Genomic DNA, 26,067 nt, shown 5'->3' on the forward strand with positions numbered 1-26,067 from the left:
CTAAAATTCTTTCTTAAATCAATTCTTATCAGAATTCAATTATTTAAATACAAAATGAAATAATTCATAGAATAATTAATTATTTTATGAAATTGCAACTGTATACCTTCTTTATTGAAATTTTTTGAAATTTGGGTTAGATTTTCTAACTCCACTTATTTTATTATCTATAAATTAACTGTCAAACTTTTGACAAACAAAAAATTGGAATTTGAAATTTTTGAAAATCTCAATTCCTATGGAAAAATAATAATAATTAAATATTTATTTAAAAAAGACTTTATTGACATTTTCGAATAATTTTGCAGTTGAAGAAATTCGTAAATAAATGTAACAGATCATTTATTTAAGTAAAATTTTTTCCTTTATTTTATAAAAAATAAAAAGTTTTCAATTTAATTTTTAATTAAAATTTGAAATTGTCAAATAGAATTTATAAACATTTTTTTCCTTTATTTTTAAAAAACTTTGAATTTTATTAAAACGATTGTAATTAAGAAATAGAAATGATGCAAATTATTTTCTTATGAAAATTGAGAATTTTCTACAAAAATATTAAGAAACGGGAATATAAATAATGTTTTTTTCCCCCAAAAAAAAGAATGAGTTAACAATTAACAAAATAAGTATATTTTTTATTTGCACAAAAACTAACTTGCAGGTTTGCCAATATGAAAGTGGTTAAAGCGATGGCACTTCTTCTTCAGGGATTCGAAATGAATTCAATAGAAGTGAATCACTATATCATCAAAATGTTACATCGCATCGCTTGGGATTGCAAAATGAGCGCCATGATTTATCAGGCATCGATATTTAGAATTTTTCAAAAAATTCTCGATTCCAAATCACCAGAGCACAAGGTAAAAATTTGTTTCTCAAAAATTTGCTTTATAATTTTTTTCACTCAAATCCATTGGCTTTGTAAAAGTTTATGAAAAATTCAACTTTTTTAAGAATTTCTTTTTGTTTTATTTTATTATTTTTTAATTTTAAGTTTTTCTTATTCATTTTTATTGAGACTTCTTTACCAGTACCTATAGTGTTCTTATCTTTTTATACTTCTTTATCATTTTATATAATTATAATTTTTGTTTTACAAATTTTCATTTTATGTAAATTAAATAAAATTATTTTTTATTATTATAAACATATAATAATTATAAAAATTAAATACGGTTGATACATAATCGAAAGAAGTGAAACTAAATCTCTGCTAGTGAGAGAAGCTGAGAAGACACCTGGTGGACGCTGAGAGAACTAAAAATACAATAGACGCGATTTTCAAAATCAATTCATCTTCTATTGAACAAAAGAAAGTAAAAATAACATTTTTAATTGAAAAAAAATTAAATCTATAATTCTATTGAAAATATTACTCCTTTACATTTCTATAAATAAAATAAAAATTCAACTTTTCTTCAGAAATAAAAAGAAATTTTTCTTTTTGTAGATAATAGAATTTTGATTTCTTTCTTTTTTTTGAACAAAAGAATGTGGTGAACTTGAGAACTTTTTTTTGAACAAATATAAAGTTGAAAAAGTTTGTCTACGAAATGAAAAGTTTCTTTCAAATAATAGATTTTTCAAGGGTACTTTTCAATATACATCAATATAGATGTAGAGAGAAAGAGAGAGAGAAAAAGAGAAGGAGAGGGAGAGAAATATTTGCAAGAAGCTTAAGTCGAATGATGATGTTTCAGGAGCTGAAAAAGTTTGCCATCTTTATAATTCGCAGTTTCACGGAGATCGCACAAAAGAATCATAAAGCGTACATGGAATTGCTGTTCTGGAAAACGACCCTCCAAGCCACCGAAATGGTTGAGGGCTACGACACACAACCAACAAACAAGAAAGTTTCTCGCGCCGTCTGGTCCGAGGAAGAAGAAGACGAACTACGCACCTTATTCATGGAGCATCAAACTAACAAGTATCCTCAAGGTATCGTCTCGTCCTTTCTCTATCGACTTTATACTCGCGAAGAAAAGTCACCAAGCCGTTCGACTAACGAGAAAAGAATCGTCTCCTTTCCCCACACAGTAACTTTCTTTCACAAAACTAATTTCTTTATTGGATTCATACTTTTTTCCCTCTTTCTCTTTCTCGACATTTCTCCAATTCTTTCTCCTTAATATCGCGCAATATATAATTTACCTTATTTTTGTGTCTCGTTGTGTCTTATCTGTTGGAATTTCATCAATTTTTTTTCCACGGAACGCTCCGTGAAATTCTTCTCGAAAACTATGTCAATTTCATTATTTACTTGTTGCACAAAATAATTGGTTTTTTTCTTTAAACTTTACTTTAATTTTTTTCATAAATCCACTTATTTTGCTTATTTATTAAATTATATTTTTAATGTAATATTAATTACAATTATTGTTATAATTTTGGTTATAACATACGTTAACATCTACAAATAATTTCAAAGCTTTAAAAAAATAACGGCGAGGTCTGCACGTTGAGACACACTGTGGTACGCAGGTTAAAACGCTCACGGTGTGAAAATAGTACTGTCATTAAAATTGATTTTGAATCCACAATTTTTAAGCGTTTTACATGTTCTTCACCTGTAAAAATTGCGAATATAAAGATTTCGATTAATTATTTTTGTGCAAAATAAAATTTTATTTTTTGATTATCTTCTTTAAGTTAATTTTTAATGTTTTAATTTTTTTCTTTGCGCTAAGACCATCAAAACAAGTAAATAAACAACAAACAATTAGAATCTGACGTAATTATTCATTTTGTTTCAATTTAAAATGAATTACTATGGGTGTCTTAACGTGCGTACCACTTTTTTTTTGTCAAAAATAACATGTTTAAAAAATCAGCTATAAATTTTTCATTTTTGTTAAAAAAAAAATAATTTTCTTTGGCATTGTTGTAGCCCTGGACAATACTTTTAAGAAAGCATATCGAATTTTTCACTAAATTTTGTTTGTTAAAAATTAAAACTGAAAAACTGAACCCGTCTCAACGTTCGTACCTCTCCCCTAATTATTTATTTATATGTTTATTTGCTTATTTATCTGTTTCTTTATTTATTTAATTGCGTGTTTAATTGTTTATAAATTTGCTAATTGATTGTTTATTGCTTCTTCATAGAGGAAGGATTGTATTAGCAAAATTTTCGATTGTGATTTTTTGACATATTTATAAACTTATTTTCCTTATACCTAATCTTTTAGTACTTTATTTTCGAATGGGCACTGTCCGTATAAATGTTATAAATAAATAAATAAAAATTTCGATGTAATTTGACCTCAGAAGTCCAAAAAATGGATTTAAAAAAAATTTCCCGTGTGTGTGTACTAACATTACATTTGCCTCAATATCTCAGAACGAGAAAGAGCTATAAAGGCTTCAATTTTTTTTTAAATTGTAGATCTTCTCGGGGGATATAAAATGAGTGTATTTTCAGCCCGATTCATAAAGTTTAACTATATTTTTTTGCATTTTTCATTTTGTAAAAGAACGTTTTTTGGCAATAACTTCAAAAAAATGTTAGAACAGCTATAAATGTTTTTCTTTAGTTTTGTAGAGTTTTTTCAGACGTATCTTTTGAGCTTTCATTGAACATTTTTCGTCCATATTAGCCGGAGATATGAAAATTTTAAAAATCTAAAATTTTGAAAAATAAGACTTTCATGGAAATTTTTTGAATTATGTAGAAGTAACTTTAAAAATATTATTACCAACTTGAAGAGCATTAATAAACGCTTCGATTGACCTATTTTTGAACCTGATTCAGGCAGAAATTATGAAATTATTGGTATTTGAAAAATCAAAAATTGTGGAAAATATCATTTTTTCAACATTCTTGTTTATAAACTTATGTGTAATTATTAAACTAGGTATTATTACCATCTTATAGAATATATAAAAACACATTTTTTGGACGAAGATTTAATGATTTTTAACCAGTTTATAAAAAGTAATTCTTATATTTCAATTATTATTATTTCTATGAGGAAGCAAAGTGTTCATGAAATGAACACCAAAATTATAAATATGTGGGTGATTAAATTTAAAATGTCATTTTTGATCCTACTAACTTTGATTTTTCGATGTAGGATTTTGAACTTAACGATACTCTATTTTGGTTGACTAGAATATATGATGGACAAAAATAATAGTGGTCGAGCAGGTGGAAGCAAATTTTAATTTTCACCAGGTGAAAAACGATAGGCAGAAATGATAAGAAATTTTATGTTTTCGTTTATTCTTTTCTCAAATAAATTCCTACAACTTTAAAAAGTTAAAATATTTCAAATTACAATAATGAATGTTTCAAAATGACTTAAAAAATATTTGTAATGAGTTCTGCCATAAATTAATATACTTTTGAAGACCAAAAAGACATATGAACATTGAGAGACACCACTGACATTTTTGAAAGATTTCACTGATAATTTTTTTTGAATAGTGAGAATAAAATCAGCTTATAAATTACAATCCAGTATTAAATCTTCATTAACTGCATATAAGGAGTAAATTTAACACAAATTTATTAAAAATAAAATAATAAGCTGCAAGAAACAGAATTTTGAGGGGACTGAGGACACCACTGACAAGGGACACCACTGACATTTTGCTTCATTTCTCATTTTCGAAAAAGAAAGACTTTATTTTTAAGTTAAAGTCGTTGCGGTTTTTAAAGTACGTGTAATAACTGAAAATGAGATACAATAATATTTTAAAAATATTAATTTTATGAACAATTTTTTTATGGGGACACCACTGACATGGTGTGCTCGACAAAGTGTTACTTGCTTTCTGCCACCAACCGTACAAGTTATAGATGTGATAGAATGTTGTAATGTTTTTTTTTTTAAGAAGCTGTACTATTAACGCTTAATAAAGCAATTGTCTGCACTAGGTTATTTAAATATCAGGCATGATATTCAAAATTTGAGATAATTACTTAAAAATATGAAACTTACGGACAGGCGATTTTGATTTTTTTTCTAGCACTGGATAAAAATTATTCTGCTAGCACAATTACTATATAAAAATATAGACTCTTAGCTGTACTAAATAATTTTTCTGGTACTAAAAATGTGAGAATCAACAATTTTTATTATTAGGTAAAGTTCTGATTTCTTAAGTGCGGACAAGGGACACCACTGACATTTTGCTTCTAATTCTTCTGCCAAATTTTTTCAGAGAATTTCTAGCGACTAAGAATTACACGGAGAAAAATTATTTTTAATGATTACAATAGTCTACATTACAGCGCGGATATGTGACCACTTTTTGGAATGATTACGAAGACTATGTAATGTGTTAAGAATTTAGTAGGAACGATTACTACAGCTGTTGTAAGGGATACCTTCATGTTTGTACTCCTTACAACAGCTATAGTAATCATAACAAAAAGTGGTCACATACATATCCGAGCAGTAATATAGACAATTGTAATCAGTACGAATAAATTTTTCTCCGTGTATTAATTTAAGTAGAAGGAGTGATTAAGAAAATTAATTGATTTCAAAAACTTTTATATATGAACTAGTATTCCAGATTTTTGGGCAGGGCATGAAAATGACATTTTAAATTTAATCACCCATGTACAGCTTGGCCACGGTTTTTATTTATTTATTTGTTTGTATATTTATTTGTTTATTTATTTATATAATTATTTATTCATTTGTTTCTTTATGACTTGTTTGCTTATTTGTTTATAAATTTACATAAGTAATGTTTCATTTATTTGTTTACCCACTAATTTATTTACTTATTAGTTTCTAAACTAATCAATTAATTAAAATATTTGTCATTCGTTTTCACATTTTTTTATATACATACTTAGTATATATATTTAGTTTGGTCTCATTCTTATTTAATTACTAATGTACATTTTGGATTTTTTATTAATTTATATGTTTCTTCTATCTATTAATTATTAATTTGTTTATCTGCTTGCTTATTAATTTAATTATTTACTTATTTCTTTAATTACCTACTAATTTTTATAATTATTTTCTTTCTTCATTTTTCTAGTTTTATTTTTCTTCACTTTTTTTTACATATTATATTTTTTTTCTATTTACTTATTAACTTATTATGTTGTATTGTTTTTAATAAATGAAAGAAAAATAAATTTTTATAATACCAAGGAAAATATTGACTAAATATTCAAGATTATCTTTCACGTTCGAAAACTTTCAGTATTCTTTACACTTTTACCAAGATTTTCATAAACTTTAAAGAATGTTTTAAATTCTACTGAAAAGTTTTGAAACTTTTTTTTCCGCATACTTGTTCAGAATCTTAGATATCTTTAACACACTTATAAAAAATTTTCTCAAACAAAATATTTTTAAATTTCCAAGAATATCAAATACAAATTGATTTACATATTTCTTTTTTCATGAAACAATAAATAAATAATTAAACGAAAAAACAAATTAACAAAAGAAGTCAATAAATACGTAAACAAATAAATGATCAAGTAAATAAATAAGTAAACAAATAATTTGACGTGTGGAAAAAATAGTAATCAAGAAAAGCAAATAAATAAACAAATAAATACCTATGTATATAATTAAGAAAAAAATAAAGAAAGAAAGAAAAAGACAAATCAATAAAGATATAAACCGAAGTAAATTAATAACTATTTAAATAATTAGACAAAATTAATTAACATAAATATAGGTAAACAAATAAACAGTTGAATAAATAAAAAATAAACATATTATAAGTGCCGAAATAATCAAATAAATGAATGAAAAAGGATATAAAAAAATTATTCTGATAAAAAAATAAATAAATAAGTAAAGCGATTAGATAATAATGAGGTAAAAAAATAAATAAACGTATTAATTAGTTTAATTCAAATAAATTAAATTAATAATTATTTTTTTATATTATAGATAAATTAATAAATAAAAAAACCGAAAATGTTTCAAGTGATAATTGAGAGCATTTTTATTTTGTAAATTCGTTAATTGGATATTAATAGCAAAATAGTGTTCATAGTTTCGAGGAGAAATTTGTTTCTGAAAATTTGCCAATATATATGCACCCTAGGACAAAGCAATCAATCGAAAACTTCCCTTGGGAAGTTATTACGTTGCTAAAGTGCCAGATGACAGAGACTATTTACGAAACTTGTCACATAGAAAAGAAAACTACTATCTCCAAGAGACTAAAAATATAATTCCTCAAATTTACAGATTTAATCGATTGGCTTTTGGATAATTTGATCAATAAGGACCGAACAAGTCGTGGTGTAATGAAAAAATTACGAGAAATGTGTCTCATCGTTAATTCAAAGGTAAGAACAAGACAATTTTTACCATTTTTCAATTTTTGTTGAAAGGGAAATTTCCCCTACTTTTCTACATCAAAAGATCTTTTTTCTTCATGAACTTAGATTGAAAAATGAAAATACATCAGAATTTATTTTTACATGTAATTTTCTTTTTTTTTTGCATGCTCTGAAACCAAATTCCGATTTTTCCATATTCTTCTTTTTTTGGGAATAATTTTTCGTTCGTCACCATTCAACGTGTGGTTCTTGATCCTAGTTTCCCTCAACGCCTGTGTGACACGTTCGAATGATTTATGAGAAGTGTCGCCAGCCTGGCCTCAAATACGTTTTAAGACTTTTCTTTTTTTTTGTACGAGTGAACCATATGCGAAAAAACAGAATTGAGTCCCCTCTAGGATTTGTCGACAAAATTTATGCCTCAGCTCTATGCATGGATTATTTTTCGTTACAAAACTTGAGTCACATTCTTCATCGCAATTCTAGAGGGAGTCTTCCAAGACTTTATATTTACAGGATTGGATTTTAGAATAATAAAAAAAATGTGACTTTTTTTTGCTCACTGATTTCAGTCTGTGAGAAATGAAATTCAAAGGAGACTACCCAAGGAATGGTCTGAGGAGGAAGTCGCTCAATTGACAGAACTTTGGGAACATGTCAAAGAGGAAAATGGTATTAACATGAAGTTTCTTTTAATTTAATTTTTCCTTCTTCTTCTTCTTCTTCTTCTTTTTCTTCTTTTGTCATATTAATCAAACATTTTTAATTAAATGAAAACAATTTTTCATAGGTATTTTAACCCTTCAAGAAGTGTTCTCAAGAAATTTTTGCTTTTTAATTCACCCAAAAAATGTTCACTTTCACTAAAAAAGTTCTCATTTTTACTTGAAAAATTTTCTCAATCTCTTTCACTTTCAATTTCGCACAAAAAAAATTTACTTTCAAAATTTTCACTTTTACTAGAAAATAATTTTTTTTTTAAAAAAGGAATAAAATTTCAATTAAAATTCTGAAAAATTATGGTTCTAATTTACTGTTTTAAAAATGTTATTTATTCTTTTAAAAAATTTAATTTAGGAACTTTTGAGAGTTTAATTTTTTTAAGTATAATCTATTTTTTGTAAACTTTAATTTTTTATTTAATTTTATTAAATTGCTAGCTGTCATACCGGTCTTCGACGGGTATAATATTGAGATATTTAAAATTTTGAATTTATGACTTATCTATGACAAAATTAGAATTAATATTTTTAATTAAACCTGCAATTCCAAAAGTATATAAAAATTTTTTTTAATGCTATAAAGAATGTTTTAGTTATTAAAATGTATTAATTAAAATTTCTTTAAGGAATGAAAGTCTATTAGAATTTATTGAAAACATTATATCTCAAGCAAACAAATTTTATTAATTTTTTAGAAACATTCTTCGAAAATATTCACTTACCTTGATAAATATCAAAATTATGCCCAGAAATTCAATTACTTTCAGGATTTTAATAAAATTCTTTGCAAAATTAAATTATTTTCCTAAATAACAATATTCATTAGGTACAAGAATTAAATTATTTTCAAAAGTAATAAAATTCTTCGCAGAAATTCAATAAATTGTTTTCAACATTTTTTTTTAAATTCTCTTCAAGATTTCAATTATCTTTATAAATTGCAAAATTCTTAGCCGAAATTCCATTATTTTCAAAAAATTTAATATAATTCTTGACGAAATTCAATTTTTTCGAAAAATAACAAAATTCTTCGCAAAAATTCATTTTTTTCAATATTTTAAAAAAAATTCTCTTGAAGATTTCAATTATCTTTATAAATATAGAAAAATTCTTCGCCGAAGTTCAATTGTTCTGAATAAATTTTAATAGAATTCTTGGCAAAATTTCAATTTTTTTTTAAAGTAATAAAATTTTTGGCAAAAATTCTTTTAAATATTTCAATTATAAATTTTAATTAAATTCCACGAAAAATGTTATTATATTTCAAAATTATATCAAATTTCGTCGAAAGAAGTTAATTATTTAAATATTTATCTATAAAATTCTTTATGGGAATTTAATTGTAAGAAACATTCAATTTATTAATTTTTGTATTTTGGATAATTGAATTCTCGTAGAATTTTCTAATAAAAATTGATTTATAAATGAATTTCAGTTCAAATTTCAGATACAAATTGAATATTAAAAGCATTATAGCATGAATTTTTAGAAATAATTGAATTTTGAAAAGGTTTCAATATTAAAATCTTTGAAAATTTGAATTATTCATATTTTTAACTAAAAATTTTGTAGAATTTATTTTTTTTGAAAAAGTTTAATTGAATTTTTTTTAAAATTATTTGAAGTTATTATTTTCTAAGATATATTTAATTGAAGAATTTACGAATAATCAAAATTTCGTAAAATTAAATTGTAATTTGAAAATTCTCAAAGAACTTTCTCAAAAATTATTAAAAATAATTTAATTGAAGTGATGAAAATAATTTTGAAGAAGTAAAAATATTCTTAATATATAAAATAATGATTTTGAGTCTGTCATCGAAACATGAAGTGATCGCTATCGTCATATTTTATAATAATATTCTTGTAAATTGTTGAATTTCAAAAAGGTTTGAATTTGAAAATCTTAATTCATAATGATTAAATATTTATTTTAAATAAAACTATTGACACAAATTTTTTTATGGACATTTTTGTATTCTCTGTTGTTCAAAATGATAAATTATGCTAGAAAAAATTTATTTTTGACCACGTACAGACAGAAGTTTGATTTTATATTGATATAGAATTATAGATTAATATAGATATAGATAGATAATATAGATTAATAATTTAATATAGATTAGTTATTTTTTTAAAAACAAAAATTGAAATTTTATTTAAACTGTTTTTTATGCGATCAAAAAATGTGAAAAGTATAGCATAAAAGAAACATGTAATTTGAAAAGAAAATACATTCTTAATATGTTTTTTTCCTTTTTTATTCTTGGCAAGATCCTGTGGACCTTATTTATGACGGATTGCGGATCAAGCGACCCAAATCAAAGATCAAAGAGAAACTTCTTGAATTGGGATTGGCGACGGATCGAAAGGAGTTGCGTAAAAAACGCATCAAGAAAAGTAACGCAGGTTAGTCTTTCTATCTTTCTTATTTCTCTCTCTCTCTCTCTCTCTTGGATTTTGATTTAGACCTCAAACCAAAATCGTTTTCTGCCAATTCGCCCTCCAAACTCACCATATATCTTCCTTACTGCGCCTCATTCCTCGATTTCAGTTCAATCTGTTCGGTTATAACCCTATTGACTGAAGGATTTTACACCACTGACCTCTGTCTATTTTTCTTAGAAGGGGAAAGGGTAGTGTGATATATTTCAAATTACAAAACTTGAAACTTTCAAACCCTGAAGAAATAACTTCCTCGTTTCATTTTATTTCAAATCCATTATATTTCAGTGTTTCTCTATATTTTTTTCTATTTTTTTTCAAAATATCCATTAAATTTCTTTTTTACTTTATTAATATCTATTTTATCTCGTTTCTCTTTTTCTCTTCCTTTTTTTCTCTCTCGTTATCTTTTTTTACTATCAATAAGTAGTAGTTCTTTGTAATTTTTTTTATAAATCTAACAATAATAAAATAATTTTTGCATTTAAAAAATCAAAAGGTACTTTTCTATTGAAATAATTAGTAAGAATTTATTTAAATACAAAATTATATTAATACTAATAATTTGTTCAATGTAATAATAATAATTTTTAAATTAAAATAATAATAGGGTCATTTGGGGTAAATGTAAACAGTAGATGTTTCAGCTAAATTTACAAATTTAAAAATAAGTACGACGTCAATATTTTTACCCCAGCTCACCTACAAGATGTTCTGAGTATTGCCAATATTTTATTTTGACAATTGGCAATGCCATAGTGTAAGTTATTTTTTAATGAAAAAAAAGTTGAAAATCAAAATTTTACTGTTTCAGTATTTTGTCTCGCATTTGCATAAAAATAAATTTAAAAATCAAACAAAAATATGTAATTCTTCCTTATTAATGCCCTAACAAAAATTGACTTTGATTTTTGATTTTCGTCAATTTAGTTAATAAATAATTAAGTGTTTACATTTACCCCGAGAATTCGAAAACTCGGGGTAAATGTAAACAGAACTTGAACTACATTTTAAAAGAAAATAATTGAATAAATTTGCTTCTATTTCACAATTTCATTACTTTGGCAATGTAAAATTACATAGAAAAGGAAATTAGGTCTTCTTTAAAAATTTTTTTTTTTTTAAATTTGATCAATTTTTAAAAATATCTTTAGGTTCATCCGCCATATTGGATCCGCCATTTGGAAAATTAAAAATTTGACGTCAAATTCGTATTCAGCAACCTCAAAAACCCCCTGGTAACCAGATTCAAGCAAATTTGATCAATTTTTAAAAATATTATTTTTAGGTTCATCCGCCATATTGGATCCACCATTTTGAAATTTAAAAATTCAATTTTAGATTCTTATTCAGCAAAATAAAAAAAAAACTTCTTTTTACCAAGTTGAATGAAAATCTATTAAAATTTGTTCAACACGGAGAGAAATCTGTTAGGATTAATGCTCGAAACTTTTCATATACTTTTTCCATAGATTCTTTGATGCTAAAATCCTAACAGAGAGCCTATTTATTGCTCGAGTCCGCCTGAATATTAGGCGGAGTCGACTGATATTCAGGCGGACCTCTTATACTTTTCGCTAGTAAGTGCTTATGCTATATTCATAACCTCTACTCTATGCATTATTCGCAACAGATTTCTCTCCGTGAAGTAATTCAAGTTTTTACATTACTAATTTTCTAATGGTTGATTGTTTATTTATATGATACATTATTAGTCAACTGGTTGATTTACTATACATCTACGAAGAATTTTTTTCAGCTTTTCCATCCCTTAAAACAGTAGTATACTTGAAATAACTTGTTTCTTAAACCTCGCTTAACTACAGTGGTGTTTACATTTACCCCGAATTTTAGGAAAATTTCAAAATCTCGGGGTAAATGTAAACAGTCAGTTTTAGGCGATTCAGGTGCATCAATATTTTTTTGTACCTTATCAAATTTTTCGAGGGAAGTAAAGTAACAAGTTCATGCAAAAGAAATCCGTCCGTTTTACCTTTTAATAAAAAAAACTAATGTTTTTCGTGAAAAATAAATATTCGTTTACATTTACCCCAAATGACCCTAATTAAATATTTATATTGACAAATTTAACTAATTTCAAGAAGAATTTGAATTATTAACATTTTGCAAAAATCTAAGTTTTGAAAAATTTCAAATTAAATTCATTAAAAATTTAAAATTAAATTAATTTTGAAATATTTAAGTAAAATTATTCATTAAATAATTTATAGGGGAGAGTAGGCTACATTGAACCAGGTTTTTTATAAAGTCCAAGAACTAATTAAATTTTACAAATTTTGATCAGGTTTCTATATGAAAATAAAACTGAAGCACTTCTTTAGTTAATACACACGTTACAAACATAAATTATTATGATTAAATAATAAAATTTAATTTTTTTCTAACCAGTTACACTTTTCTTATTCTGAAGGATATGTGTCTACATTGAACCACCTCTAATAAAACACTACGATTTACTTCGAAAATAATATTTCCACTTACACATTGTAAAAAATCTTATTTTCCACTCAAAAAAATATAAAATTGTTGTTAAATAGTTATTATTTGTTAAAATAGGAGATTAATATATTTCGATGTCAGGTTAGGTAGCAAAAGTGACAGTTTAAATTTATCTCGTTCACAATTGTGATGAAAGCATGTCTTCCAGTATTTTTCTTACTAATTAGTAGAGCAGACAACTTTACAACTCTTAAAATTGAAAATTCTTTGCTTTTTCGGGTGGTTCAATGATGCCGCACTCACTGTATACACATGACATTCACAACAAAAATTGTTTATAATAAATTTATGTAAGGTTTAAAATTCTTTATCACATCGGAATATTGAAGTTGACACCCTAAGCGAAATAAATCACAAGTTTACTTATTTTTAAAACTTCATATTTCAATAAAAAAACGTCATTATAATTCCACCAAATTTTTTGTTTTGTACATTTTAGGTGGGGGGTCAATTTTCCCAAAATTTTTTTTCTAAAAAACATTTTTCACAAAAAATGTTTCCCCAATATTTTATTTCACAAAAAAAATTTTCCTAATTTATTCATTTCTTCAAATATTATTTAAAAATAATTGAAATATTACAGCGACTTTATTCATATAAACAAATCAAAACTACTTCTGACAAAAGAAATTATTGTCAGAAATAGAAAATATTGAAGGTTTTGTATCAGAATTCGTGGTAATTTCATAGTTTATGAGGCAAACAAAAAAGACACCAAATTCAGAATTTTCTTATGAATTCCAAAAATTTAATTTTTTTCACTACACTTTTAATAAAAATGTCTGACTTTTCCTTGAATCCTCTTTCTCAGAATATATGATTATTGTGGTTATAATAGTAATAGGGAAATGTCACCTTGAGTGGACCGCCTAAGCTTTTTTTCGAAAAAAATTCTTTATGAAAGCAAACTAATCGGAGGTTTCTATTCCAAGCTTTAGTTTAGATCCCTAGATAAGTGTTTATACCGTAATAGCTTTGATTCTTTTTATTAAAAAAAAAATTGACTTTAGAAAAAGCTAATTTTTAAGGAATGAAAAAAGTGTAACCTTGAGTGGACCACTCCTAAAAAATTGCGAAAAGGGTCCAACAATCAATAAAATCTCAAAAAATTGCAAAAGTTATTCTAAATTCTTTAATGTATTTATCATTTCTGATATATTAAAACATAGTTTCAAACCAATTTATTGTCAATTTAGATCCATAAAAATGGTAAACTGGTAACCGACAGATTGGCTCAGTTGGATAGATGCCTCGCTTGGTGGACGTTTTAGGACCAAGGGTAAGTACCCTTGGTTCGCGCCCACTTGGCTTGGTATTTTTCCGGCACGTGAGACAATCTGAGCGGAAGGTTTGACGTCGAGGTATAATGATGTCCACCGTCGATTATTGTCCGGTACACACCATTAGAACTCGACTGTCGACAAGCCGGTTGTACTCAGGAGAGGTTTTCTAAAGTTTCCCTCTCCACTGGCGAGAAAACCCATCAGATGGGTGGTCCAGGCAAATGCGAGTACTCCTAATTTTCAAGTCGTTCTGTAGGCGCAAAATTTAGAATAAGTATGTAAGAAAATTTCCTCGGGTTGAATTAAAAATTTTTAAATTCTATTTTTTTAAATTGATAATTTTATTTAAAAAAGTATGTAAGAAGTTAGCTTATGCCCAGATAGCACGCAAGCTTGCTGAAAACTTGCAGCAAACTTGCACTGCAAGTTTTGCAAGATTGCAGGGCAAGCTTTCTGCAAGTTTGCAATGTCTGGACTGCTGCAAGCTTGCAGAAAGTTTGCACAGCAAGTTTGTAGAACGCTTTCAGCAAACTTGCACTGCAACCTTGCTGCAAAGTTGCAAAATTTTTTTGTATTCATAAAAAATTATGTTTTTTTTACCTTTTTTTGCAAATAATTTTAATTTTATTGAATTTTAAAAAGGTACAAAAAGCAGAATTTTTTATGAATATATAAAAAAATTTGCAACTTTGCAGCAAGATTGCAGCAAGCTTGCTGTGCAAACTTTCCACAAACTTCCTGTGCAAACTTGCTGCAAGCTTGCAGTGCAAGTTTGCAGCAGTCCAGACATTTCAAGCTTGCTGCAAACTTGCAGAAAGCTTGCACTGAAATCTTGCAAAACTTGCAGTGCAAGTTTGCTGCAAGTTTGCAGCAAGCTTGCGTGCTATCTGGGTGTTGCTAGTTATAAATAAAATAAATAATAACAGAATAAAATTTTATTGAATAAAAATTATCATAAAGAATTTAGATTAGTAACAATTTCACTATATAAGGATTTTACAAATAGAAATTCTGCTAAATAGAAAATTTATTAAATAATAATTTTGCTAAACAAGGTTTTTGTTTGTGTAGTTGTAATATAGTAATGAATAAATGACAATAAAACTTTGAACAAACTTGCAGGAGGTAGAGTACATTAATTAAAAAATAAAGCGAAATTATTTCAACTTATCGCTTTTAAATAAATTGAAATGATCCATTACGCCTCGGTCTCTCTGCCGCGGTTTCTCGCATCTCTCCTGCTTTCATTTAAGATTCATTTAGAAAGTTATTTTAATTTTATTTTATTATAAATATACGGAACTCGACAGACAATGAGTGATTTGATAAAGCAGCAGCAGCTTCTCATATGCATTTCAACTTTAACATTTCCAAAGTTTCATATTATGTCACTTTAACGGGGCGTTAGTGTCAGTTGTTGCCACCTTTTGTTCAAGCGTTTCTCATCATCTTGTCTGTTAGCTTTTCAGCTTTCGCAATAAGCCCCGATAGCTCTTCGCATTTCGCTATCGCGATGCACATATATCCATCAATTTCAACTTTCAATGTTGATTCCCTTGTTTTCATATTCAAATGAAAAACAGACCTTTTTTTCGAATGCCTAATAAATTCTTGCATTACTGCGGCTATTTAAGTGGCAATATTCCCTCTCTTTTAATATACTTTTCTTTTTTTTTCTTTATTAATATTTGGTATCATGCTTTTTTTAAATTTTTGTTTAAGTCTTTTTTTTCAAGTTTTCTAGTATTAAAATGTTGCTGTTAGAATTTCTCTTACAATATTTTATAAGTCTTTTCTCAAATTTCGCATTCTAAAAATTTTATTCCGCATGTTTTAAAAAAGTTTCATGTTTTCCGTTAAAAAAATTTGTTTTATATTATTTTTAAAAATATTTGTTTAGGTCTTTTTTAAATTTTCAACACAAAAATGAGAATAACGTAATTTTTACAATTTGCACAGTAAATTATAAACTGATACAAATTTCAAAACGTTGCATTATGTTGAATTTTATTAAAATTTTTAGAAAATAATTAAATTCTTCTCAGTATTTTATTACAATTTTCTGGAATAATTTAATTCATTTAAGGAATTTTATTAAAATAAATTATTAAAGGTATTAAAGGTATTATTATTATTAAAGGTTTTAAAAATAATTGAATTCTTTTAAAAAATTTCTTTAATTTTATATTAATTTTATAATATTTTTTATTGTATTTTTATATTTTTATTACATTTTTATATTATTTTGTTTGTATTATTTTTATTAATAATTGTAAAAAATAATTTTACTATTAAAATTATTGATAGAAGATAAAACTCTTTTAAATAATTTTAATTGAAAATTTTGAAAATAATTGAATTTTTTCGAAAAATATTATTACAATTTAAAAAAAAATTGAATTCTTTCATGAAATTAATTTAAAATAACTCAATAAAGAGGTACAGTTGCAATTTTTAAAAATAATTAACTATTTTATGAATTATTTATTTTTGTATTTAAATAATTGAAAACTCGTAGTTGAATTCTGATAAAAATTGATTTAAAACAGAATTTTAGTTAAAAATTTACAAAAAATTAGAAGTGCTAATTAATTCTAGAAGTAAGATTCTTTAGCAATAATCACTTAAATTTCAAAAAGTTATTAAATTGAAATCTTAGAAATTCTAATTGCTGTGAAAGGGGCCGCCCATAAACTACGTCACACTATTTTGCATAATTTTTCCACCCCCCGCCCTACCCACGTCACAAATTTTACATGCTTTAGCGCCATTTTCTCGACAGAACGTCACACAAAATTAATTCCACCCCCCGTGACGTAGTTTATGAACGGCCCCTTAAAGTATAACAATACACTGCAAAAAGAAGTATCTTATTTAAGATGTTTTGGTAGTCATTTCTAAGATGTTATTGTAGTCACTTTTTAGTCATTTCAAATATCTTAATTTAAGATACTAAAAGCATCTTCGTACATATTTTCAGCATATTTTTCGGGAAAAAAGTTTTGAGGTTAACTATGGGCTTATATGTAAGACATTTTATGCATCTTAGTTTTTAGTAACTTAAATTTTTTTCGCATCTTACAATTCACAAGTATCTTATCGCTAAACATCTTGTTGAGACATAAACATCTTAATTTAAGATACTTTAAAAAACTTACAAAAGTATCTTACTTTTTTAAGATAGAAGAAATATCTAAGACGTATAAAACATCTTAAAAATCAGTAAGATACTTTAGAAAACATCTTATTTTAAGATGTAAGATACCATTTTTCCATCTTACATCTTATTTTAAGATATCAAATAAGACACTTATTTTTGCAGTGTATTTAAATATAAAAAATTATTAATTTGTTAGCTTCTGTTACGGCCTAATTTATTAAATAGACACACTTTACTTTTTAACACTCCTGAGCGTGACAATTTATTATAATAATCAATATTACACTTTAAAGGCAGGAATAAGACTGAGTTGCAAATACGTTTTGCAGCTCATGTCGAATATGAAACAATACAGGTGTATAGTTGAGAGATACAATTTTGGTTTTATGTAACAGTGTATTACATTTAAAATCTTGTGTTAACCTAGTGTGTATGATGTAATAGTATTATTTGTTGTCGCAAATACTGTCTTGTATTATTTCTCTGTAGCTTTAGCCATTTTTCGTGCTTCTCTTTCCATTGATAGATTAATTTTGGGTACTTCAGAGTTAGTGAAATCAGTTTCTTATCTATAACTTCTTTAACTCGATTTTCAAAATATTTTAACCAGTTTTCTTTTTTGAATGGGGGTAAATCTTTTGTTAGTCTTGTTTTACATAATTTTCCTTGAGCGTTAAGTTTTATTGTAACATTTACAGTTTCTTTATTCTTTTTCCATTCTACAAAATTTTTGGTTAAAACATGTATTTCATCATATTGTTTAGTTTTAATATAATTTTCATTATCTCTCGGTTGTGGAATGTCATCAAACCTCTGTATATCGGGTGACATATCTTCTTCTTCTGTTGAACTAAGTTCATTGTCTTCTGAATTTTCTGCTGATGTGGCTTTTTTACTATCCTCGTCTTGTATTGTAAATAACCTTGAAAGACAGTTGAGATATGTAAAAGTTAAGGGGGGACAGCCTATTCTGAGTGTCTGGGGCGGACACACGAGTGATTTCATAAGGGTTCCGTCAGTACACCTACGGTGTACGGAACCCTAAAAATAAAGAATTTTTATTAAATTTCGAAAAGAAAATCTTTTAAAGTAACAAAAGGCAATGAAAAAAAGTTTTGCTAATAATAATAATAATAAAAGTAAAAAATTAGACAGCAATTTTTAACAGTAGTATTAATGCAAGAAAAAATGGAACTACGGAAAAGTGTTCACAAATTTTATATATATTTTATATATAAAAATTTTATAAATATATCTATTCCTCTAATCTTTTATACTCTTCAAGAATTTCCAAATATCATGCACAATCTTTCAAATTATTTATTTATTATAAAATTATTTATTTATTAAATAATTATATATTGTAAATTTTTTAGTGTCAAACAAAAAATATTTTAACCAAATAATAATTTTCAATAATAATTTGAATTTATTAAATCAAATAAATATTTTTCAAGAATAAAAAAATTAACTTTACGTATGAATAAATGGATGGATTTATCATTTTTAATTAATAAATTAATAACTAATTAACTTTAATAATAATAATTAATATTTTTTATTATTATTATTTTTTTGCTTAGGGAATTTTGGGAAATCTGCCTGCAGATACCTAGGATTCCGCACTCCAAGGTTATGTGGGGTTGGTATAAAATAAAAAAATAAATAAAATGAAAATTGTTTAATAAGCTGTCGATCTACTGCCAGCCCCGACCCACTAAAACCCGTAACCCTTCTTTTGAAGCCCTTTACCCACCCTCGGAACTGTCGTAAGACTTTAGCCTTCGAGGGCGGCGCTCCAACTCTGTCGCTATTGCGACTTTGTTCTTTTTCTGCGGTTCTTCTGCGTCAATAGTTAAAATTTTAAACTATTTCAATGTCAAAGCGAAAATTACAGCACAACAATGAAAAAACAAATGTTAAAAAAGTGTAAGAAGTCAAAATATGATAAAATTGTAAACGGATGTAAAAAAAGTAAACATATATATAATGTTCAATAGACGAAATTGTAAAAGGACAGATAAAAATCACAAAGTAAATTAAAATAGTAAAAGGACAAATAATTCACAGAATAAAATTAAAATAAACGAAACAAACGAATTAAAAGCAGATTTAAATTACGCTTTTTGGCGGCCGTCGAGGTCTTTTCTCATCATCACCTGCCTTTTGTAAGTTTCCTCCTACTTACTTTTTGTTCTTGCGAGAGTCTTCGTCGCCTCTTCGAGGACTGTCCAGAAGACTCCGCATCCACAGAGGAAGCAGCTTGGGCCTCTTTTACAGTTTGCGAACTTATGATCGACTTCTCCGCACCTGACACAGTTGATCTGTCCGCCGCCTTACATTCTTTTCCTATGTGGCCATAATCTACGCATCTATGACACCTAGTGACCATTACTCTCTTCCTAATTGGGCACGACATAAAGCCAATCTTTATGCGTCCTACTTCTTGCAGCCTTTTCGCTTCCTCTGGGTCGGTGACTACAACCGCGAGCATCATCCCACGCCGGTTTGGTCCAAGGACCGTCACCTTCCTGCTTTCTGGCTTCTTCAGGACATTTTCCAACACTTGTTGGACTTCTTCTACTTGGGTAAGACAATCCAAGTCGCGAATCTCCAGCGTTACCCTTCGATCCACAGACTGAACCTCACCCATGCCTTACACCGCTTTGGAAACCTCTGCGGTGAAGGCCTCTTTATTGGAGTCGCCTCTGATTTTAATTAGGAGGTCTCCCTTTTTTGTAGCCTTTGCAACTACGACCTTTGTGTGGCTATCGTCTGGATCAACCTCCTTACGAAGCTTACCCAAAACGTCGGAAAACGTCCTACCTTGAGCCACTCGAATGACCGTTGTTGATCCCGTCGCTGCCTTTTGCTCCACTTTTTGACATATTCTGGTTTCAGTTTATCCTCCGCACTCTTGTCCACCTTTTCTGGAGGTGCTTCCTCCTTTTTTTTCACAGCTGCGGCTTGAGTCCCCTCTGGACTGCCGGAACTACGTCTTCTCTTCGGCGCGTCTATGACTGCACGCCTTAACTGTCGTTTGTAGTGGCGCTCTTGCCTCTCCTTTCTATCCTCACGGTTATCTTCTGCCATGTCGATAGTACATCCTAGGTACATATTCGCTTCGGCAGCTTCCGCGTGCTTCGCGTTTGCTTCTTCCAGCAGGACTTGAAGGACTTTAAGTCCGTCCTTAACGGTCCTATTTACATTCATCTTGATGTCACAAGAGTTACTCATCCTTGCTACTTTCAGTTGTATCTTTTCAAGACACAATGCTTCCTCCTTTCTCAATCGAAGTCTGTCCTCGCGTTTTTCTCTAATCGCCTCGTCATCCACTTCCGAGTGCACGGGGCTGAATGCGGGAGACGCATGCTTATTCCCGAAATCTTTTTTAACCAAATAGTTATTTGATATAAAACTACTTAACTTAAAATCCACATAATATGCACATTATTTGACATAAATTTCATTGCACACAAAAACCATTTAACATAAATATCATTTGTCATAGAATTCATTAAACAGAAATATTATGTTACATAAAACTCAGATAACTTAATTCCCATTTGACATAAAAATTATGTAACATAAATTTCTATTGACATAAAAATCATTTAACATAAATTTCTTTTGACATAAAATTCATTTAACGTAAATTTTATTTGTTAAAAAATTTATTTGACATCAATTTCATTTGGCATAAATGTCATTTAACGTAATTCTCATTTGACATAAATACCATTAGACATAAAATTAGCTTGACATAAATTTCATTTGACGTGAATATCAATTAACATAATTATTATTTAACGTAAAATTAAATTTATATAAATTTCATTTAGCATAAATTCCATTTAACATAATTCTTATTTGGCATAAAATTTACTTGACATAAATTTCATTTGGTATAAATTCCATTTAACATAATTTTCATTTGACATAAAGTTCATTTGACATAAAAGACATTTAACACAATTCTCATTTGTCATAAAAGTCATTCAACAAAATTCTCATTTGACATAAAAATCATTTTACACAAATTACATTTTACATAACAATATCGGCGCGAATTTTAAAAGTAACCAAATAGATATTATCAACAACATTGTGATTCGCCAATTTTGAAATTCGCGCCTATATTTGCATGTCAAATGATCTTTACGTAAAATAAAATCTATGACAACTGAATTTTATGTCAAATGAGAATTATGTGAAATGAGTTATCCGTCAAATGAAATTTATATCAAGTGAACTTTATGTCAAATGAAAATTATGTTAAATGGGATTTATACCAAACGAAATTTATGTCAAGTTAATTTTATGCCAAATGAGAATTATGTTAAATAGAATTTATGCTAAATGAAATTTATATAAATTTAATTTTACGTTAAATAATAATTATGTTAAATGATATTCACGTCAAATGAAATTTATGTCAAGCTAATTTTATGTCTAATGATATTTATGTCAAATGAGAATTACGTTAAATGACATTTATGCCAAATGAAATTGATGTCAAATGAATTTTATAACAAATAAAATTTACGTTAAATGAATTTTATGTCAAAAGAAATTTATGTTAAATGATTTTTATGTCAATAGAAATTTATGTTACATAATTTTTATGTCAAATGGGAATTAAGTTATCTGAGTTTTATGTTACATAATATTTCTGTGTAATGAATTCTATGACAAATGATATTTATGTTAAATGGTTTTTGTGTGCAATGAAATTTATGTCAAATAATGTGCATATTATGTGGATTTTAAGTTAAGTAGTTTTATATCAAATAACTATTTGGTCAAAAAAGATTTCGGGAATAAAGCATGCGTCTCGAATGCGGACCTCCCGCTGCTGCCACTCAACACACTCTGTCGACTATTTCTACTTCCTCTTCTTGTTCTGTCCACGATGTTTTGTGGATCCAACCTATCCACGATGATCTGTAGAACCTTCAGTGCGGCGTTGCCCTCCTGCATCCACTGGCCACCGGCCATTGTCCCCACGCTAGGCGCCTGACAATCGGAACCGGTGAGGGATTTAACCGAAGTATTACCTTGCAGGTATTCCTGTTTTTGACGGTCGCTCATCATGTTCGTTTCTTTCTGTTTGGTTGTCCTTTAGTGAAAAGCCCCGCCACCACGGCAAGGTCTACCGAACATATCCATGATGTCAGTCATGTCTGGCAGCGGATAAGCATCCACTAATCCCAGCACATCGAAGACATCGATCATGTTCGGCAGTGGACAACCATTGGCGGGGATTATTATTATTATTATTATTATTATTATTATTATTATTATTATTATTATTATTATTATTATTATTATTATTATTATTATTATTATTATTATTATTATTATTATTATTATTATTATTATTATTATTATTATTATTATTATAATAATTATTAGTAATTATAATTATTATTAATTATTATTATTATAAATATAATATTAATTAATAATTACTAATTAATGTTAATTAATTTTAAAAATAAAAAAATAGAAATTTTCCTATTGTGGAGGAAATTTTTTTCTCTTATATGCTTTAAAATTGCATTTAAAAATCATGCGGCTTGATATTGTTATTCTGGATTTTAAAACGTGGTTGAAAGATAAAAAGACAGAAGATAAAAAAAAGAAAAAAATGTTGAACTAATTATAAAAGCTTTGAAAAATTTTTCTGAAAATAATCTATACGATAATAAAAAGGTAAATTTGCCTTTGTCTTTTTTAATCTAGTGATGATAATTAAAACAACCTTGTTACTTAGTCCAACAGGGGGGAGGGAGAATTGCTGTTTGTCTCTTGTGGTGGCGTTGCAGAAAATTTCATATTTACCATAGAAATTGTTTCTCACTCTCGAACCTCATTTGTATTCAATGCATCGCAATAGATCGGATAGCAGAGGTAAAAGCAGAGGTATATGAAATATTAAAGGTTGTTTTTCCCATGGCATAGAAGAAAGCACTTGGGGGAATTTTTATAAAATTTTACTGCATACATAAACATCTATCGTTCTTTTCTTCTTAATAAAAAATACTTTTAAGGATTTACTACATTTTTGACAATAGAGTGGGAGGAAGAAGAAGTCTCATTTCGTTACATGTGCACATTTCAGTGAATCAATAAACGAAATGGAATATACATGAGGACTTATTATTAAAGGTCCGCAAGTAAAATTGCTCATGTATTATCCTTTATAGTCCTTTATATTATCCTCAAGAGAGAGGGGGGGAGAGAGGGAAATCTCAACTCTTCTTTAATAGATCACTGAAAATTTGTAATAATCATGAATCTTTTTTTAACCCATTCGCATTTTGGTGAATAAAATGTAAAATTTACAGCAAATGCGATAGAATTCAATATTTTTTCGCAATATTACAGGGTTGCCACAAAAATTTAATTTTGTTTTTCTCTGACTTTTATCTGATTTCCAGAAATAGTATATTACATTATAAGGGCAGAAAGTTCGAATTCCGGCACTGTGCGAAATGATGCCCGAGGCGAAGCCGAGGGCATCATCGAACTGTGAAGGGTTCCAAAATTTCTGCCCGTTTAATGTATACTATTTTTCTTTATATACGGTCGAAAGTACGCCCGTTAATTTATTTTTTAAGAAAATTGCAATCGTGAATTATTCGTGATTAATTTGACAGCCTGCCATCTTTATTTACTTTCGCTCCCCGCTTCAACGCCTCTAGCGGACGCTCGTTAAGCTTTGGTTTTTTCTCTGTCTCTCTCTTACATTCAACGCCTGTCCCGACATTTGAAGCACGAGCGAAGCGAGTGCTTCTGGTCGGGGGCAGGCACGAAAAAAAATGTGAAAGATAAATTTATTGATTTATTTATAATAATACACGGGCAACAAAATAAATTAATATTATATTCTCAAATCTTCTCAAATCTTCTTGTTAATTTTTATTCTCATTTTATATATTAAAATAAAAAAAATTCGTTAAATTTTCTGGAACTCACAATTTTCTTATTTACCGACATTGATATTTTTACCGACAAAGAATTCTTTTACTCCCGCTGTAATAGAGGGCGTGTGTGTATATCAACCAAAGCGTAAATGTTTGACTTTCTGCAGCGAAGTCTAAGCGGGAAGTACGTACTTTCGACCGAGGTATAAAGAAAAAATATTGACACCAAAACATCAATAGCTAGTTTTATGTAAAATAAATGTAATAATAGACAAGGCAAGTAATCGTTTATTTGAATCGAGTTAATTTTTTTCAATGTAGGGGAGAGTGGGGCAAGACGGGGATGCGGGTAAGACGGGGTACCGGCCCTATTTAAGAAACGAATTAACCAATCGCGATTATATTTTACATAATACTGCACCGAGACGATAGTTTCTTGTTTACAAAATCTAAAAGCCATGAGAACAAATCTTTTATCTGTTTTACTAAAAAAACTGTTTTCGACGATTTTCTTGTCATTTTTTCACTTTTTTTAGGAGGTGTTTATTATTTAATAATAACAGTTAATGAACTGTATACATTTTTTTCTAACTGGCAAGGGTTACAGAAGAAGGGAAGCATATGTTTTTTTTCTTTGTTGAATCGTAAATTGTAGTAATTAACCTTTTTCTTTAATTTCGTAGGTGGGGGCAAGATGGGGTAGGGGAGAGTGGGGCAAGATGGGGTACACAAATTAAGCAAAAGAAAAGAGAAATAAGAGAAGATAAGAAAACAACTAAAATCAAGACTGAATAAAATAAGAGTGACCAAAAAGAAAAAAGCTTGTCAGGTTAAATCATCAATTAGCGATGGTAAAGTGGAAAATACACCTTGTCTCTATTGTAATGGTTATTATTTAGACTCAAATGAAGACTGGGCTGCTTTTTTTGTCTGCGGCCAATGGGCTCACTGCAGTTGTGCTGGTGTCAATGACGAAGATGAAGATGCAACCTTTACTTGTGAAATTTGTCGACAGAAATAGGTTGTTTTTTGTTAGTACCCCATCTTACCCGCCGGTGGGGCAAGATGGGGAGATTTTTAATTTTTTCAATATTATTAATTATAAGCTTTTTTAAGAAACAGATGGCCTTTGTACGCCTTTTTTAAGAAAGACTGATTCCCAAAAATGATAATTAAAAATAATAATAAAGTATAGGTATATTCGATAATTTTCGTTTTTTGCGCTTTAAACCTTAAGTACCCCGTCTTGCCCCACTCTCCCCTATATGAAAATATATGTCTGTTTAGAATAATATACCTATTTGAAAAAATTAATTTTCAGAAAAATAGTTTGGGATAAAAAGTCGAAAGCTTATTAAGTAAAAAAAATGTAATGATTTCTTTTCAATTTTTAAATAATATATTTTTTTATATTACAGAACCAAAATCATCATGGGAAATTGGATCGGGAAGTGATTCCGGAACAGATTCTGATGATGATTCTGAAAGAGATGGATCGACATCTTCACGAAACGTTCCATCAACTTCAAGGAAACAACAAAAGAAACGGAAGCAAACGAAGAAATCCACGTTTATTTACTCCGATGCTCAATTATCAGGATTGTTGAAGGACGTGATTAATAATGGTAAATTCAATTTTTTCACCATTTTTCAAATTAATCTTCTTTTTATATAAATCAATGCAACAAAATATTATTTAATAACAATATGAAAAATTTAATTTATTAGTAATTAT

General features: G+C 27.8%; 1 protein-coding gene across 1 annotated transcript in view; it reads left to right on the plus strand.

The window, feature by feature from the left end:
* Positions 1-26,067, plus strand: part of LOC122504090 (protein timeless homolog) — a 710,704-nt gene that overhangs the window by 666,451 nt on the left and 18,186 nt on the right. Inside the window, exons 19-24 of the mRNA XM_043614987.1 lie at positions 662-860; positions 1,701-1,938; positions 7,179-7,279; positions 7,846-7,945; positions 10,270-10,404; positions 25,751-25,957. Of these exons, the coding sequence (XP_043470922.1) occupies positions 662-860; positions 1,701-1,938; positions 7,179-7,279; positions 7,846-7,945; positions 10,270-10,404; positions 25,751-25,957 (980 nt within the window). The remainder of the gene's footprint in view (positions 1-661; positions 861-1,700; positions 1,939-7,178; positions 7,280-7,845; positions 7,946-10,269; positions 10,405-25,750; positions 25,958-26,067) is intronic.

This window comes from Leptopilina heterotoma, unplaced genomic scaffold (genome assembly GCF_015476425.1).
Source record: "Leptopilina heterotoma isolate Lh14 unplaced genomic scaffold, ASM1547642v1 Lhet_278, whole genome shotgun sequence".
NCBI lineage: Eukaryota > Metazoa > Arthropoda > Insecta > Hymenoptera > Figitidae > Leptopilina > Leptopilina heterotoma.